Raw genomic sequence first — 17,749 nt, 5'->3', positions numbered from 1 at the left:
CTTTCCTCCAGGACTGCCCATGTTTTCAAAAGACGGGGCCATTCAGCTAACTGGCTTCCAACACTTTGAAAATTACATAGGGGAAGAAGGATGTAGGCCTCAATATTACCATATAAGCATTTTTACCATATAAGATTCGCTGATTAGTTGAGAACTCCAACTCTCAACTATTGTTTTGTGTCTGAAGTCAGAGACTCCTTTTGACTCTCTTCAGAGAATAAACCTATAATCTGTGCTAAGGAAAATTATTTGCTTAAATAAAATATAAGGAGCTCTATTTATTTCTGAAATAGGCTTTCAGTCAGTCCTCACATTGTAATTTCATTTCGATTGCCACACTCTCTGGAGCATGTCCCAGAGCCTCTGGGGGACATTTGTATATCTCGGTTGCGTCTAGGTTTGCTCTGTTATTTTTCTCTTTAGCAATGGAGAGATCAAATATCTTACAGTTGTTCAGATGCTTTCTTACTTTCAAACTTAATTATAGTTGTCTTTTCTCTCAGATAATAGATTTTGATTTCAGAATCTCGATATCTGTTTAGTGGGATTTCAGAAGATAGTGAAAATGGATGTCTATGCTCAGTTCACTATTATCAAGCAAAAAGGAGTTTACTTGTATTTTCACAGCTTTTCTTCAACCTTCACTGTAACTTTCACTTGATTTGTTTTTAAAATATATTGGAAGCTGTCTTCACTGACCTTCACACAACTGACATGGCAGATTAATGGATGCTGTGTGTTCACTCTGTAAAATACATTTTGAATGACCATTGCAAGAAAGAAAAAGCTACTTTTTAGTACAACCTTCAGAATCCATGGGAGAGGCTGTTTCAGGACCCCCACAACTACAAATCAGAAGATACTCAAATCTTTTATATACTATGGCCTAGTATTTGCATGTGACCTATACATACTCTCTGATATATTTTAAATCATCTCTACATTAATTATAGTATTGAATGCAATGTAAAACTGCATAAATAGCTGTTAACTTCTATTATTTATGAAATAATGACAAAAAAGGAAACTATTGTCATGTTAAAATAAAGATACAGTTTTTATTTCCTGACATTTTAGATCTGTGGTTGTTTAATCCAGGGACACAGAACTTGAGATGAAGCTTGATTCTTTTTTCTGTACACTGTTACCACTTGAGTTGTGAGAGTTTACAGGAGTCAGACCTTTCTACTTTAAAAAGTAGAAGCTGGAAATAAAGGATACATTAGGGGTATGCTGTATAAGAAAGATTATGGAATTCAGGTGAGTTGTTTAATATAAAACATTTGAGTATCATGTTTATGATTGAACAGCCACCTGCCCAGCTGTCTTGAGGACCGCCTGTTTTTGGAGTATCATGGAGACTTGATTATATTTCCTGGGGTGGAGCAGTTGCCATGCTGGACTGCACTCCACATACTAACTAACAGAACCCTTTCTCCAGTTCCAGATGTTGAAGTGAAAGGAGAGCATTCTAGCTATTATCTCTTGTTACAAGGTAATGGCAGTGGGAAATGCAAAGCCACATTGATTCACTCAGCCAACCAGATCAATGGCTCATTTGCACTCAACTTGATTCATGGAAGGATGAAAACAAAGACTGAAGAAGCCAATTCATGTAAGTTTTAACTGAGATAGGAAAAATTTCCTATGTGTGTTTGTGTCTTTTGATTTCTGAGGTTTTAAGGAGAAGACATACTAGTTATTTAATGAACTTATTTTCCCAAAACTTTTGTAATTAACCTTTTATTTAAAACATAGTATAACCTATTTAAAGCTCAAGAGAATTGACTCTTTTTATGTTATACACAGTCAAGTTTAGTAGATCTGCTTTCACTTCCCAACGGAAAGTTTTGAATATTCTCTGCTTTAACCATATATGATTTTTCTATTCTTTATTTTCATTGATTTACTTTGAGCCTTCTTCTGTCTTACTCCCTTTCTCTCTTTTTTCCCCTTTGTCTACACTATGATATATTCCTGCATGAAACACCACCCAAATTTAACAGGAAGTAACTTGTTAGCATTTGTCTCTCCTGGCTGTCTTTGCCAGAGTTGGGTCTGCTAGATGTTTCTCTTTTGAGTTCCCATATACAGTTGTTCCATATAGCCGGGTTTGCAGTCATTGGAAAATTCCAAAGGTAGTGTCCAGGATAGCTGCTGCTGCTATTTTATTTAGTGCTTCAACCGCCTTGGCTGGAGCAGATGAGCTGATTTTTCTCTCCTTTTCCCCAAGGTCTGCTTGGCTGTCCTTACAAGACTAGTCTCAGGGTAGTCTGACTTCCCTTAGAATGATTGTTCTAAGAGTTTACGGTACTTGGTGTGACTTGCCTAGAAGTCATTTAATATCACTTTTGCCGTACCTTATTGATTACACAGTGTGAAATGTTTTGGTTAATTACCATTCTCTAGGGAAGACTCCCACAGCATGGAGAATGACAAAGATTAACACCCTGTCAGCACCAGGACTGGAGTACAAATACTTCTGTTTGCTATATACTGTGCCACGCTTTACATTCATCATACACTGTTTACTCCTTTGTCTAAGTCCACACTTTCCACAGCAGGTTATTTGAAGTAGACATATTCCTCAGCAAAGGGACACAACAGCTCAGATCCATCAAGGTTTGAGAAGGCTGTGCAAGGCGAGAGTGACCTCATGCACCCTTAGTGTACCACAGCTGAGGGACCTGGAAGGTTGCATGTGTGGGTTACACACATCTGCAGGTCATATGATTCACTGGTAAAGCTTTTGAGGACATCCTATTGGAAAAAGAGGAATAAAGCCTCCCTGTCCTGGCCACATTAATCTTAAGATAGTACATTCTAGTATATTCTATAGTTATCTGGATATTGTAGATAGAAGAAATAGGCCAGAGTCAATCTTCTAAGTCTGTCGCAATCTTGTTTAGGTCAAGCCTGGATTCACTGTACAAGAGACTACCCAAAGGGAAACATGCGGTCCTGTGGTTCATTGTGGGGATTTCTTGTCTTTCGAAACCAGGTCCACACTGCATGTTTTCTGAAGTCTCCAGTGCTCGCAGTCCCTAAAAGGTTAAGAAAATGGCCAAAGCTTAAAATGCAAAACAATCTAGTGTTTTTATTCCTCCCCACATAGTTATTACTTTGAAATATATAAAATCAAGAATTTTAAACCATCCTGTCATAATTGAATGTTGTTAATGAAGAGTTATCTTTAATGTTGACCTTTTCTGTTTCCTAGGTTTTCCTTTTAACTTGCCCCTTCCATGCTTTTCTGGAGAGCAGATTTTACAGAGAGAGAAACAGTTAGCTCATGTTCAAGTTATGGCTTTGAAAGAATGCCTGAGTAAGTAACACTTGTACATTTCCTTCTGCCGGGTGAATGCTGATTTGATTAAACAGAAGCTGATCTTTATTTGAGCACTTGTTCTTGTACATGTTGCCCAGTAGGTCTAACATACCTTTTTATAGAACAACTGTTGATACAGAGATGTTGAAGAGTAGAAAAGTCCTTCAGCTTTATTTCCACTGGATTCAGACTATTTCTTTGTATATTGCTGAATACATTTAACAAATCATTTATATTTCAAAATATGTTTAACTATACTAGAAATGATACATGTTATTATTCTACTTAACGTATATAACTTTTACACATTTTTGGTAGCAGGAAGGTAAAGACTGTAAACATTTGAAAATGTAAATCCAGAGAAAGATTCTAATTGAGCATTGATTCTTGACCAGTCATAACTATCAATAATAGCTTAGCATACTCATGACATTGGCATTATGAATTGTCTTTAATTTGAACATTTGTTTAAGTGAGTCTAAACTGAAACACTTTCAGTGGGTTTCATTTTGTTTTCATGCTTGCATATGATATTCTTCAACCATATGCCCCATCAGCCTCATTCCTTTCTCCTCTCCTTTTGGTCCTCTCCCAAACATTCCCTCTTTTACTTCATATAATTAATTATTATTATTATTATTATTGATTTTAGGTCCCCATTCTGCATATGAGTGACCACATGATGCAGTTTGTCCTTTTGAGTGTGGCTTATCTTGTTCTACATAAAGATCTCCAGCTTTATCCATTTTTTTGTAATGACATAATTTCATTATTTTTCATCTTATGTGATTCTCCGTGTGTGTGTGTGTGTGTGTGTGTGTGTGTGTGTGTGTGTGTGTGTTTGTGTATCACATTTTCTTTGTCCACTTACCGGCTGATGAGCACCTCGTCTGATTCCATTGCTTGGCTATTGTAAACAGTACTGTTGTAAACATGGGTGTGCAGGTACCTCTGTGCTATACTGACTTACATTTATTACATATATGTAATATAGTTATTACATATATGTCCAGAAGTGATATAGTTAGATCCTATGGCAGTGCTAATTTTAGGCTCTTGAAAAACCACCATACTGCCACTAACAATGTACAAGGTTTTCTTTCTCCGTCTATCCTCATCAGCATTTATTGTTGTTGTTATTATTATTATTTTTTGTTGTTGGTTGTGAGGCCTGAACTCTGGGCCTGGGCACTGTCCCTCAGCTCTTCAGTTCAAGACTAGTGCTCTACCACTTGAGGCACAGTGCTACTTCTGGCTTTTACTGCTTATGTGGGGCTGAGGAATCGAACCCAACACCTCACGCATGCAAGGCAAGCACTCTACCACTGAGCCACCTTCCCAGCCCTATTCTTATTATTTTTAATAATAGCCATTCTGACTGGAGTGAGAAAACATCTTAGTGTCATTTGTATCATTCATACGGAATTTGAGGTAGAAAATCATTTACTCTCAGGATTTTGAAGTTAGAGTCCATTGCCTTTTGATTTGTTTGATCTTTGGGAAGAAATCTAATATTATTCCTGTTCTTTATGGTGATCTTAATCCTTGTTCTAGTTTGTCTCTCTCCCCCTAAAAGCTTTATTTCTGTAAGCTTTACTCTGAAATGTAGTGTGTATATCTCCACTCTTCATTTCCATCCCATTTATTGAACAGCTTGATAAGCCATTTCAACTCACACTAAAAAGTCTGAAAATTTTTCTTTACTTGCCTCTAATAATTTACTTCTGCCTAGTTTTTTCTTCTCTTTCTAGAAATCTTATTAGTTATATATAAAACTAATATATTTACATACATATGTATATACTTACGTTTTTGAAATATATGTATTTTATTTTGGGGGCTCGTACCAGAATTTGAACTCAGGGCCTTTCACTTGTTTGAGCTGGGCAGGCTTTGCGCTGCATTCCTCAGGATTTCAGGCTCCTGAGTAGCTAGGACTGCAGGTGTGAGCCACCTACACCTGACTCATTATATAGTTTCCTATACAGAATGCTTAATTTTTTTCCTATATCCATGCTATCTTTTTGTTCTAGTTTATGCATGACACCGTTCATTTCATTTTGCAGTCCTTTTGTGGAATATTTAAAATTTTAGCTCTCATTTGCTTCATTGTAGTAGTCTTTCTTTTTCATGGACTGTTAGATTCATTTATCAAAGGGTCTTATACTTGTTCTCTTATTTCTTGGAGATTATTAATTATAGAGAACTTTCTTTTGTTCTCTACAGTATTTTTATTTCTGCTGAGTTCTGACTTTCCTTTTGGGTGCACTAAATCTCTTTTAATCCTGGACCATTTTTGTATGTGTGCCCAGAATTGTACGTAGACACTGAATAACAGGACAAACCTTGGAAAGGAGGCCTCTTGCCTTCCCCATGACCTGCAGACTGGCCACCCCTGGTGAAAGAGAGGAACGGTTGATGGAAGCATGTCTGGTTGTTGCCGAGCTCAGTGAGGGATGGGAGGGGGAATGGTGGAGAGCTGAAGTGTTATTAAGTTAAAGTCCTTGGGCCTGAGACATGAAAAGAAGAGCTGTTCTTTCTCCCTTTAGCACTTTTTCTTATTTGTCTGCTGTTCTTTTCCGTTCATTCTGTCTTAAATGGCAAGTTTTATCGTTTGCCATTAATGTATCTGGGAAAATTCACTGGAGGATAGTAGGGTGAAAACATTTTGGTTCTGGCCATTTATGCTACCTCTACCCTAAAATTAGCAACTGGAGCTCTTTGTTCTGTGGGTGTTCAAATTTCCTTTCTTCTCTCCTTCCTTCCTTCCCTCATCCCTTCCTTTCTCTTTATCTTTTTTTTATGTTGGTACCAAGGCTTGACATCCAGGCCTTAAGCTATCTTGTTTTGACCCAGGGCTGATTATCATTTGAACTACGCTTCCAGCCCAGCCTTTTGCTGTTTAGTTGAAGATGGAATCCTGAAGACTTTTCTGCTAAGGCTGACCTCAAACTTTGATCCTCTAGATCTCAGCTTCCTAAATGGTTAAGATTAGTGGCATGAGCCAGTGGCACTCAACACGTTCAGATTTGCAAAAGGAAAATCCTCTGATCTTTCTAATACATCATTTGTAGCTGCTGTTTTTCTAGTGACAGAGTATGGTATCTGACCTTTCAGTACCACACAGACTTTTTTCTTTACTCCTTTACATACAATCCTATCTTTAACAATACTTTCCAGGATACCTGATACTCTGTAGTCTGAGACTGTTAAAAAACAAACAGAAGAACTAAGAGTTGCCTGGCTCTAAGGGCTGGAGGGTGGGATGGTGGTGGAAGTGGATCTGGACTGACTGCATCCTGTATTACAGTCCTGTTTCAGGCCAGCACATAGCACGTCCCTATACTGTGTGTCCCCTCATGCTCCCCATCATGCTTCTCTGTGGGCCCCTGAGTTGTCCCCATTGTGCTCAGACAACTCTGTTTACCCATTCACTGTCATTTCTGCCTTACACAGTTTGTTCCAATGTGTCCTTGTTTATCTTCTTTGTTACTATCTTATTTTATTCCTTTACTGTGATTTTAGGCTTGGAAAACAACATGTACAAGTGCCTGTCATTAAGTGCAAGTCTAACAGGTTTTAGTTTCACATAAATACTATCATAAGCTCCTTTCTAGTAGTCTGCAGTATATTTCTGAAGAATTTCAGTGCCTTTATTGTGTATTGGCTTGTGTGTGAGCTAATGGGTTTGTTTCTCCTCAAGTCACAGGAAGGGAAGTCCTACCACGGACTACAAGATAAGCTAGAAATGTTGGTTTACTGGTCATCTTCACTTAGTTGATTTTTAGAAATACTTTCTATTTTTAAAAAGTATAAATGAGCTCTGGGGAGGCCTAGATAGTTGTATGGTCAGCTGTGTTGATTTGTCCTGCAGAAAGAAGAAAGTTGGCAAAGAAGCCTGAAGCCCTTTCTGCCGATGAGCTCAAAAGACTGCTGATGCTCACAAGGGAGCGAGTCTTCCATCGCCTCACTGCTCTGGGTCCTCAAACGAGTCGAAGACAGACAAATGAAGTTAAAGCTTCCCACGTGTTGAAGAGTGAGTTTCCTAATTTGGCACTTGAAATTTAAAAAAAAAATTTTTTTTTGTTGGTCATGGGGCTTGAACTCTGGGCCTGAGCGCTGTCCCTCAGCTTTTCAGCTCAAGGCTAGTGCTCTACTACTTGAGCTACAGTGCCACTTCTGGTTTTCTGGTGGTTTATTGGAGATAAGAGTTTAATGGATTTTTCTGCCTGGGCTGGCTTTGAACCTCAATCCTCAGATCTCAGCCTCCTGAATAGCTAGGATTACAGGTGTGAGCCACCGGCACCTGGCAAAATTTTTTTACTCTGGATGTGGCATCTATGGTACTAACGTTTATTACTAAAATTCACAAGATATATTGTTCAAATCAAAATGTTTTATACCGGGTTCCAATGGCTCCTTTCTGCAATCCTAACTACTCAGGAGGCTGAGATGTGAGGATTACAGTTCAAAGACAGCTTGGGCAGGAAAGTCTATGAGACTTATCTCCAGTTAACCATCAAAAAGTTGGAAGTGAACAAAATAATTCAAGGACAGCACCCAGGCCTTGAGTTCAAGTCCAAGTACTAGCACAGACACATAAAAAAGTGAATTTTGTAAATGTAAATGATAGTATATCTATGTGTGTGTGTGTGTGTGTGTGTGTGTGTGTGCATGTGCGTGTGCGTGCGTGCACACGCAATATCAAGTGGTATTTCTCATCATTTAAACTTTACTGTTTTTTTACAATACAATTTTTATTATTATCTTTAAGTAGTTACACAAAGGGATTTCAATTCAGCATATCAATTTTTGAGTACATTGGGTCTTGATCTATGTCACCCCTTCCTCATTCCAAACTTTACAACTGTATGATAATGTCATTCATTAAACATGCTTGTTATAATTGTTTTTGAGAAGAGGGAGAAGTATGACAAAGGAATTATTTTTTACCAATTGTACTAAGCTGCTAGAATGAAAGTGTTTCTGTTAAGCTATATTTTCAGAAAGGGAAGAATAAAATCTACACAGTAAATTGAGTAGAGGCAAATGGCTGGCTTCACATTTACACTTTTAATGGCCAGAGAGGTTACATACCTCACTGAGGGAACACAGAATCTCTATCCTATTTCTCTCTCTCTCTCTCTCTCTCTCTCTCTCTTTCTATCTAACCTCTGTCTGTCTAATCTATTCCATCCATCTATCTAATCTTGCCAGTACTGGGACTTGAACTCAGAGCCTTCCACTCTTGCTTGGCTGTTTTGCTCAAGACTAATGCTCTAATAATTGAATTACACTTCCACCCTTGGCTTTTTGTTGGATTAATTGGAGATAAGAATCTCACAAATTCATCTTCCCAGGCTGTCTTGGAACCATGATCTTTAAATATCAGCTTCAGTAGTAGCTAGGATTATGGACATGAGCCACCAGCACAAGCATTCATTTTTCTATTTAATTGATTATTTTCATTTTTCTGGATTCTTTCATTATGATGCATTTGAATGGAGTGAAGCTTTTTTAATATCTGACAAAAACACATTCAAAAATTACTTGACAGAATTTTAAGTGAATATTTTTATTTTGTGAGAATTATTTTACTGCATAAGTTAATGAAAAGCTGATCACAGAATCAAACTAGTGAGTTTTGTTGAGTGCCTTTCCTGAGTTTGACACTGTGACAGGCACCAGGAAATGAAAACTGTGGTCCTTGGCTGTCCAGAAGATAATTGGTAAAGCAAGGCTCAGGAAGTGCCTAGAAGCTGACGCAGGAGCTTGAGTCTGAGGCCAACCTGGAGTAGATAGGGAGATTTTGTTTCAAGAAAAGAAAGAAGTGGAAACTCATGAAAAGCCATAAATATCATGTAATATTAATATTCCTCTATAAATGTATGATTTTTTTTGCTGTATTAGATTGTAACAACTATAATATAGCCTTTTCTTTGTGGTTCATTAGATACATAAGTTTCTACTAGCTGGTAGTAATTAAGCACATGTCATCAATGCTAGAGTTCATTTTTGTTTGCTGTCATTTATAATTTTGAAGAGTGGGCTTCCCTGTTTTTCCTACTATATTGATTTTGTTTGTTTTTCCTGTAGAATAATAGACTTTAAAAAGAAACAAACCAAAAAAAAAAAAAAAAAAAAACCAGCTTTGTTTTCTCGAAGAACCTTCCTATACCTTTCAGCATGGCAGTATCCTGCACATAAAACAATGGATATTATTTTGCTGTAAGAATTATATTGTGCTATTTGCCAAATCACAGTACACTTAGGAATATTTGCTTACTCAGTCTTAAATATTAGCCTGTGTCATTTATATTTATGTAAGTATGCAGTCAGTTAATAGTTAATTATAGCGTGTACAGACAGCTCAGTGTTTACTTTTTGAAGATGCTAGCGTTCTCCTGTGAGCTTACAACATGCAGCTATGGCGGAGTGCTGTTAAACGTTTTTTTTTATGCTTTAGTACAAAGCCATGTCTCTATTTCATAATAAAGCTCAATACTCTATAGATAGTGTTTTATCATTCCTGTGAAGAACTGGAAAGCAGGGTGTGTTTGGATGATGTTTTGTAAGGGTAATCCTATATAGATAATGAAAATATTTCAAAATGTTCATGGCTAAATGGTTTAGGAAGTAAAGAGAAAATGATACTCAGCTGTAATTTGCCTTTTTTACAAAAAGAAATGTGTAAAAATTCTTTATTAAATCATTAGCCTGTGACTTCTCTAAAACATAAAATAGGTGTTTTTGCCAATGGTGATGGATAAACAGCTCTCATCCATGAATTTATAGTCACTTATTATACTAGTTCAGTGTTTTTTGGGTGTGTGGGGGATGGGGCTTACTGGAGCAGTTTAAACTCAGAACCTCATGTTTACTCAGCTTGTTTGGTTTATCTAGTACTCTACCACTTGAACCATGCCTCTAGCCTGGCCTTTTGCTGGTTATTTTGCAGACGGTGTCTTGCTGACTTTTCTGCCAAGGCTGCCTTCGAACCAGCCTGGATCTCAGCCTCCCGAGTAGCTAGAGTTACAAGTGTAATCCACTGGTGCTTGGCTTCAAAGCAGTTTTTAAAGCTAGTTAGCTTTTGAGTTGAAAAAAACTTGTTCTGGTAGCAATTTGCCAGTGTCAATGCGATCTGGATTTGCTAGAAATTTCTAATGAAAGTGGAAGCTGTCACTTTGTTGAGCATTCAATGTAATCTCATATAGATGAGCTAAAAAAGTAAACACACCCTAACATTTTATTAAAGTTATATAATTGCTTTGAAGATGGTCTATGTTAAGGCCTCTTATTAACAGATAAGTGAATGTTATTCCAGAGTACCCTTTACCTGAAAGTTTCTTTTGTTATTTATTATTTTATCATACTTCTGAGAATGAGGGAATCTCCTTTTAGAAGAGCAGAATTTTTTAGTCTTCTTGTACTAATTCCCCTTTCTAGTATGAAGTTGACATACACATCCAATATGTTTTCATTTAGAACTAATTTCACTAAAAATGGTGAAGTTATGCTTTTGTTCTATAAGAATTCTAATACTGCAAATTTAGTTTTTTGAATTTTACCTTACTACTTTTTATTTTATTTTGAGTAATTTTTTTTCTTTTCCTTCCTTCTTTCCTTTTTTCCTTCCTTCTTTCCTTGCTTCCTTCTTCCCTCCCTCCCTTCTTCCCTCCCTTCCCTCCCCCCACCTCTCATTTTTATTTTTGTGCTGGTCCTGGGGCTTGAACTTGGTGCCAGCACACTGAGCTTTTTTGCTCAAAGCTAGTGCTCTTTTACTTCTTGCTCTTTGGTGGTTAATTGGAGATAAGAGTCTCATGGACATTACTCTCCAAGCTGGCTTTGAATCATGATCCTCAGATTTCAGCCTCCTGAGAAGCTAGGATTACAAGTGTAAGCCACCAGCAGGAGATAGTTTATTTCCAACAAAGTTCTCTTGGCATTTTCCACAGTTCTGTTAATTAGAAAGGTCTTTAATGGATGCCTAAGTGAAGTACTATATAACTAAACCAACATGCCTTTTAAAACACATTTGTATATGCAGTGTATCTATACTTTTTGGCTTGGTGTTTTGAGAAAGGGTCTGTGTAATTCAGGCTAGCATGACATTGGAACTGGCCAGGTGTTTAGTCCCCTCCCATCCTTATGCTGGGACTACAGATGTGAACACTTTATGTGCGCGTGCCTGTGTGCGCACGCATGCACACACACATCTTACATAGCAAAATTTAGTATGTTAGTACTTTCCAGTACTTACATGTATTTCTTTTCTCTTCAGCTTCCAGTTCAGTAGAAGCTTTTTCTTCAAGTTTAATAGAAACCGATCCTGTAGAATGGCCAGAAAGGCATGCTCTTCAGAATTGGGAAACTTTTGGAAAAGCTAAACAAAAAATGAGGTAATGTTTGAATTTTTAGTAATGTATGCTATAGCTCTGTAGTTTTAAATGAACTCTTTCTTATATTTAATGTCATATAGTTGATAGTTTTATTATAAAGCAAATATGTACTTTAAGTCCATGGATAACCAATAGAGTTACTTAGAAGGAAATGTTCCCTTTCCTCTGTCTGCTACTTTTTTTTTTTTTTTTTTCTGTCAGTTTTGGGGCTTGAACTCTGAGCCTAGACGCTGTCCCTCAGCTTTTCAGCTCAAGGCGAGCGCTCTACCACTTGAGCTACAGCGCCACTTCCAGTTTCCTAGTGGCTTATTGGAGATAGGAGTCTCACGGTCTTTCCTGCCCGAGCTGGCTTTGAACCGAGATCCTCAGATCTCAGCCTCCTGAGTAGCTAGGATTACTGGCATGAGCCACTGGTGCCCAGCGGGCTAATAAATTAATATATAAAACTAAATATTTGTGCAGGCACTGAAAAAATTCTATTTTTGCTCTATGACAGCAGTTATAGAGTACTGGTTAACTTTGTGTCATTCTCTGAAATGAAGGTATATTTTGTTTTGTTTTTTTAATATTGATACTGGGGCTTAAACTCAAGGCCTCTTTGCCTTACTTGGCTTTTTCACTCAAAGCTGACACTCTACCACTTGAGACCCCCGCTCCCCCACTTTTGGCTTTTTGCTGATTAATTGGAAATAATAGTCTCTGAATTGTCTGCTTAGACTGGCATTGAACCATACCTTCAGATCTCAGCCTCCTAAGTATCTAGGATTATAATTGTAAGCCACGGAGCTTGGCTTGTTATAGTTTTTATAATGTTCTGTGAGTTCTTTTTTAATAGAAAAGTCATACAGAATTTGGCATTAGTCTAGTTGTGACTCATTTTAAATATTTGTGTCAGCTCATTATATAAATATTTGTGTCAGCTCATTATAATGTCACCTGTTGTGTGCTGGAATGCTTACCTGAGAAATAGGAGTAAGGATAGGATTTAGGCCTGGAATGTTGATTTTCACTTTGCAAAGTACTCATCATCAAGTGAGGCTTCACATTCAAGAAAGACCTCATTTATCTTTTTCAAGGAAATTGTGAGTAATATATATATATATATATATGTATTTATGTAATATATACTTATAATATATTATAGTATTTGTATATATCTACATATATTTATATATAATGCATGTAAAGTAGCTTGAATAGTAGGAAGTCTTGCATTTATTTCAGATGTAATGTTGATTGATAATGTCATAATCATGCTTATAGGAAACCTTGGAGAGAATTCTGATTACTGTCTCATTTCATGGTTGTGCTTTAAGTAATCTTTCAAAGTCTCAGAAAATTGGAACATTCACTTCCTGGCCTCAGAAATTAAACATTATGGGCTTTCAGAACATATAAGAGTTTTAGATTTAAATTTTATAGTATTGGTGACTTCACATTATTGAATTACTAATATGATGCCTTTTATAAATAATGCAGTCATTATTTAGATAGGCTTTTTTTTTAATTGTTGGCATGTTAACTTCAAGTTTCTATGTGACCTGCAAGGTGTTTTGGGTTTTTTTTTCCATAAAAGTTGAAAGTAAGTGATTTGCTCAGATTTTACTTTGTTGACTTTCCTAAATATGTAATCCTTCCATTTCCTTTGTGTATTCTGGATTTTGCTCATATCATCTTCTCCTGATTTTTTCACATTACCAAATTCACTAAGGTGATAATGTACTTTTTCTCCCCCAGAACTGGTTCATTGCCTCGTTCATCTGAGCAGTTGCTGGGCCATAAAGAGAGCCCCCGGGATTCAGTCACATTATTGGATGCTAAAGAATTGCTGAAATATTTCACCTCGGATGGGTTACCAGTGGGAGATCTTCAACCTTTACAGATTCAAAAGGGGTAACTTTGAAAGTTAATGATTTCGAATTAACTTTGAAAAATCGTTTTAAAAGAAAATTTTATCTCATTTCCCTAGTTAGGTGATGCCCTAGGCTACTCAGGCAAAGATCACAGGTTTGCTTCCAGTATTTATTGCTTGGCATAGTCTTCATTTTTATCTTGTGCAAACATCCTGCAGCTCTGTGCTCTTGAGTAGAAGGGAGTCAGGGATGATGGGTGCAGCTCAGCATAGTCCCCACACAAGTCAGGAATTTCTTAACATAGGAATAATAGTACATGTGTGTGTGTGTGTGTGCGCGCGCGCGCGCGTGCACGCGTACTGCTACTAGGGCTTGAACTCAGGACTCAGGAATTGTCCCTTAGCTTTTTTTTCCACTCAAGGTTGGCACTCTACCACTTGAGGCAGCTTCCACTTCTGGCTTTCTGGTTGTCCATTGGTGATAAGTGTCTCATGGACTTTCCTGCCTTGGCTGGCTGAGAATCATGATTTGCAGGTCTCAGCCTCTGAAGTAACGAGGACAGTTCTTTTTAAGACAAAAATAGACTTGAAATATCTATTTAAGTTTTATTTATTTTCTGTAATATTCTACAGTTTTGAATTTTCCACCACTTGGCATGCTGTTAGGCTTTATGCCTGCTAAGAGCATAAAGCCTAGTAGCATTGCACATGAAAGGAGTGGGAATGTGTAAAATTCTTCTGAAACTGTACCAAGTCAGAGCTTAAAACCTACATGAATAATTTACACTTAAATTGACTTTTAAGATAATTTCCACTAAGTTGTTAGTTTACAAATGCCGGGTGTTGCTGAAGTTGACTTAATGGGTAAAATTGAGACATAAATTACTAGTAGAGATTGAATAACTTACTCATTGTACCATTTTCTTTTTAATTGTTATTCCATTACTTAGTAAAACATCAAAAAGACCATAAGAATTACACATCATTTTGATCACTTTTATAAAGCTTACATAGTGTGATAAATGCTGATTTTTAGAGGTGACTTTTCTAAAGGCTTCTTCTTTTAAAAATTGTATCTCAAAAATTGTCCCAAAATGTGTCTCAAAAATTGCACCATTGTCTTTGGTGTATGCTCCCTAAAGAGGGAGATAAGGGGACAACTTTGAAAGCATGAGGATGCCAATAACTCTGGGGTTTAATGACTTGATGATGTTAATGATATAAAACCTATATAATTTTGGACTAATTTTTCTTTTTCTTTGGTAACTCTTTTTGGTAGGAATTAAGAAGCAAAGAAGAATACAGATATTCCTCTCCTTAGTTGTAGTCTTTTTGTTATCATTGACCTCACCTGGCAGTGATAGTTGGTTGTGCCTAGCCTGAATTCGTTATTTATCTAGGTTGTGCTCTTTGGCTGGAATATATTTTCAAATTCAGGGCAAGAAAGATATAGGGACAGTTTGATATTGGAAAGAAGTGCAATCTTATCAAATGTGTCTTGTGTGAACTTGAAAGTTGAAGGGGGAAATTTCTGTTCTCACTAAATGTCTACTTGTGCAAGGATCCGTCTGATTCTGTGTTAAGTTATATAAAGTATAAACACTTTCTGACTCCTGAACATACCAGGGAAATAATAAATATTGCTAAAAACATTTATTAAGATGTTTCTTTTAGAAAGAACAGCTGTGAATGAATTCACTGCACTGCAAAACTGATTAAAGATAAAAATAAATATGAAATGTGATGAGGATTAAATCAGAAATGAGAGATAACTTGATAAGAAAAAACAGTGAAATGCTAGGTTGGCACCAGTGGGAGCCATAAGAATGAGGTTCAAAGCCAGTCCTAGCAGAAGAGTCCAAGAAGACACCATCTCCAAAGTAACCAACAAAAAGCTGGGTGGGAAGCATGGTCAAGTGGTGAAATGCCAGCTTAGCAAGCCACCCTGAGATCAAACCCTTGTTCTATCAGAAAGTAAAAATGAAAATAAACAAATAGGTGCTGTATACTTAAAGAGTTCTCTTTTATAGAACTATTTATTTTAATAATCTTCGAAATAGAGGGCTCATTGACATTTACTAGTGATCTTTTGTGTGGAGCACTTTAAGTAGATGCATTAAGATATGTAAAGTCTGTGTTTTCACAATTAATTTTAATTTTATTTTAAATAATTGTCATTGTACTACATATAATTTTCAAGGACAGAAAGGCAGTTTTAATTACTAATACCATGGGGCCAGAGGAAGAATAGAATAACAAATTTATTCTTGGTGCTCTGGTACTCTTAAGGTTTTTGGGTTTTTTGTTCTGGTACCAAAGCTTGAACTCAGGTCCTTTGACTCTCACTAGGTTAGTTTACCAGCTTGTGAGTCATGTCTCTAGTCTGAGAGGTTTGTTTTTTGTGTGCTAAGTGTTGAACTGGGCCTCATGTTCTTTCTTGATTGTTTTTACTCTTAGATGGCACTGTCATGTTTGAACCATGCCTTCATCTTTTACATATTGTTTCCAACTCTGTTGAATTCACACTACTGGTATTTCTGTTAGCTATGTCCAGACCAGCCACTGGTATACATTCCCATCTAACAAGTTTTGAGTTTCAAGACCATGGTCCCCTGTGTTAGATAATGAGGTTCAACTCAAGTGGAAGGAATAACCCAGAAAGAGCTGAACCTGATTGCAGTGGAAGTTTCCCTTGTCCCCAGAAATACATCTGCACATTGTGTGCGGAGGGGCTGACCGTGAATGTTTTACATAATCTCAACATGGATTAGTTTTAACAGTTCTCACATAACTGCCGATTGAAAGTCTAGTTCTTAAGAAAGGAAGTCAGAAGTTAGTCACCATATGCTCTGATGATTCTTAAGACAGGTGGCAAGCTGACTCCATGTCTTAGACAGTGAAAGATCTGGGGCCTTTATGGGGTATGGTAGGAAAGAAATATTTCTGTTACCAAAGATTCAGGTTAACTTTATTCTGGGAAAAAGAAAGAAGAAAAGAAAAGCATTTAACTAGCTGGGTACCAGTGGCTCAGACCTGTAATCCTAGTTAGTTACTCAGGAGGCTGAGATCTGAAGATTACGGTTCGAAGCCAGCCTAGGCAGGAACTCTGTGAAACTCTTAGCTCCAATTAACCACCAGAAAACAAGAAGTGGCACTGTGGCTCAAAGTGGTAGAACACTAACCTTGAGCAAAAAATCTCAGGGACAGCACCCAAGCCTTGAGTTCAAGCCCCATGACTGGGAGAGGAGAGGAGAGAATAGAGGAAGAGAGGAGAGGAAAAGAGGCATGTAACTAAATGAATAACTTCAATTTGCTTCACCAAGAAAAACAAGAACATTTAGAAATAATGACATGCTCTCAGTAGTCTCACTATTGATGACCTTTGTGGGTGTGGTCCTTGTGCCCCCTACAGAGTGAGTCAGTTTAACCTCCAGTGGGTACCTTCTGCTTCATAATCACTTTTGTAGCTTTTTAATTTTCATTTGCAATAAAGCATTAAAAATATAAAAACAGGCTGGGAAGGTGGCTCAGTGGTAAAGTGCTTGCCTTGCATGCATGAGGCCCTGGGTTCAATTCCTCAGCACCACATAAGCAGACAAAAAGCCGGAAGTAGCACTATGGCTCAAGTGGTAGAGCACTAGCCTTAAGCTGAAGAGCTGAGGGACAGCGCCCAGGCCCAGAGTTTAGACCCCACAACTGACCAAAAAATAAATAAATAAATAAAAACATAGAAGTAATAAATAATAATGCCTACTGGACTTCCATTACAGATCATTTCTCATTCTGAATTTATCTGTTTCTCAGAATTATTTGCAGAGATGTTACCCTAATTTCAAAAACTGGAGGCCTAGAATGTAAAGGGGCAAGCCCCAGCCCCCACTGTATTCATTTCATTCTTTTAAGCTACCGCGTGTTCCTTAATTTTTATACCTGAAAAATTCACAAGTAGGGGAAAAGTCAGATTTGTTTCTTTCGACACTTGACAACTTTCTCTGTCTCTAAGTAAACCTTCAATACAAATGTAAATCTTTCCCCTCCCTCCTCCCCTTAATTTCAGAGAAAAAACCTTTGTTTTGACACCAGAACTTAGTCCTCAGAAACTTCGGGCCTTACCTTTTGAAAAAGCCACAGTCTGTCATTATCATGGAATTGAGTAAGTTCCTATTTACA

At 37.3% G+C, this 17,749-nt stretch overlaps 1 protein-coding gene across 1 annotated transcript in view; it reads left to right on the top strand.

Annotated features, from left to right (window-relative positions):
• The window catches only part of LOC122102469 (MDM2 binding protein), a 56,984-nt gene that overhangs the window by 31,225 nt on the left and 8,010 nt on the right, over window positions 1-17,749 (top strand). Inside the window, exons 12-17 of the mRNA XM_042673213.1 lie at window positions 1,442-1,615; window positions 3,221-3,325; window positions 7,203-7,364; window positions 11,610-11,727; window positions 13,465-13,620; window positions 17,637-17,732. Of these exons, the coding sequence (XP_042529147.1) occupies window positions 1,442-1,615; window positions 3,221-3,325; window positions 7,203-7,364; window positions 11,610-11,727; window positions 13,465-13,620; window positions 17,637-17,732 (811 nt within the window). The remainder of the gene's footprint in view (window positions 1-1,441; window positions 1,616-3,220; window positions 3,326-7,202; window positions 7,365-11,609; window positions 11,728-13,464; window positions 13,621-17,636; window positions 17,733-17,749) is intronic.

The sequence above is a fragment of the Dipodomys spectabilis genome, unplaced genomic scaffold (assembly GCF_019054845.1).
Source record: "Dipodomys spectabilis isolate Male_0828 unplaced genomic scaffold, ASM1905484v1 ptg000783l, whole genome shotgun sequence".
NCBI lineage: Eukaryota > Metazoa > Chordata > Mammalia > Rodentia > Heteromyidae > Dipodomys > Dipodomys spectabilis.
This window is presented reverse-complemented; position numbering and strand designations above follow the sequence as displayed.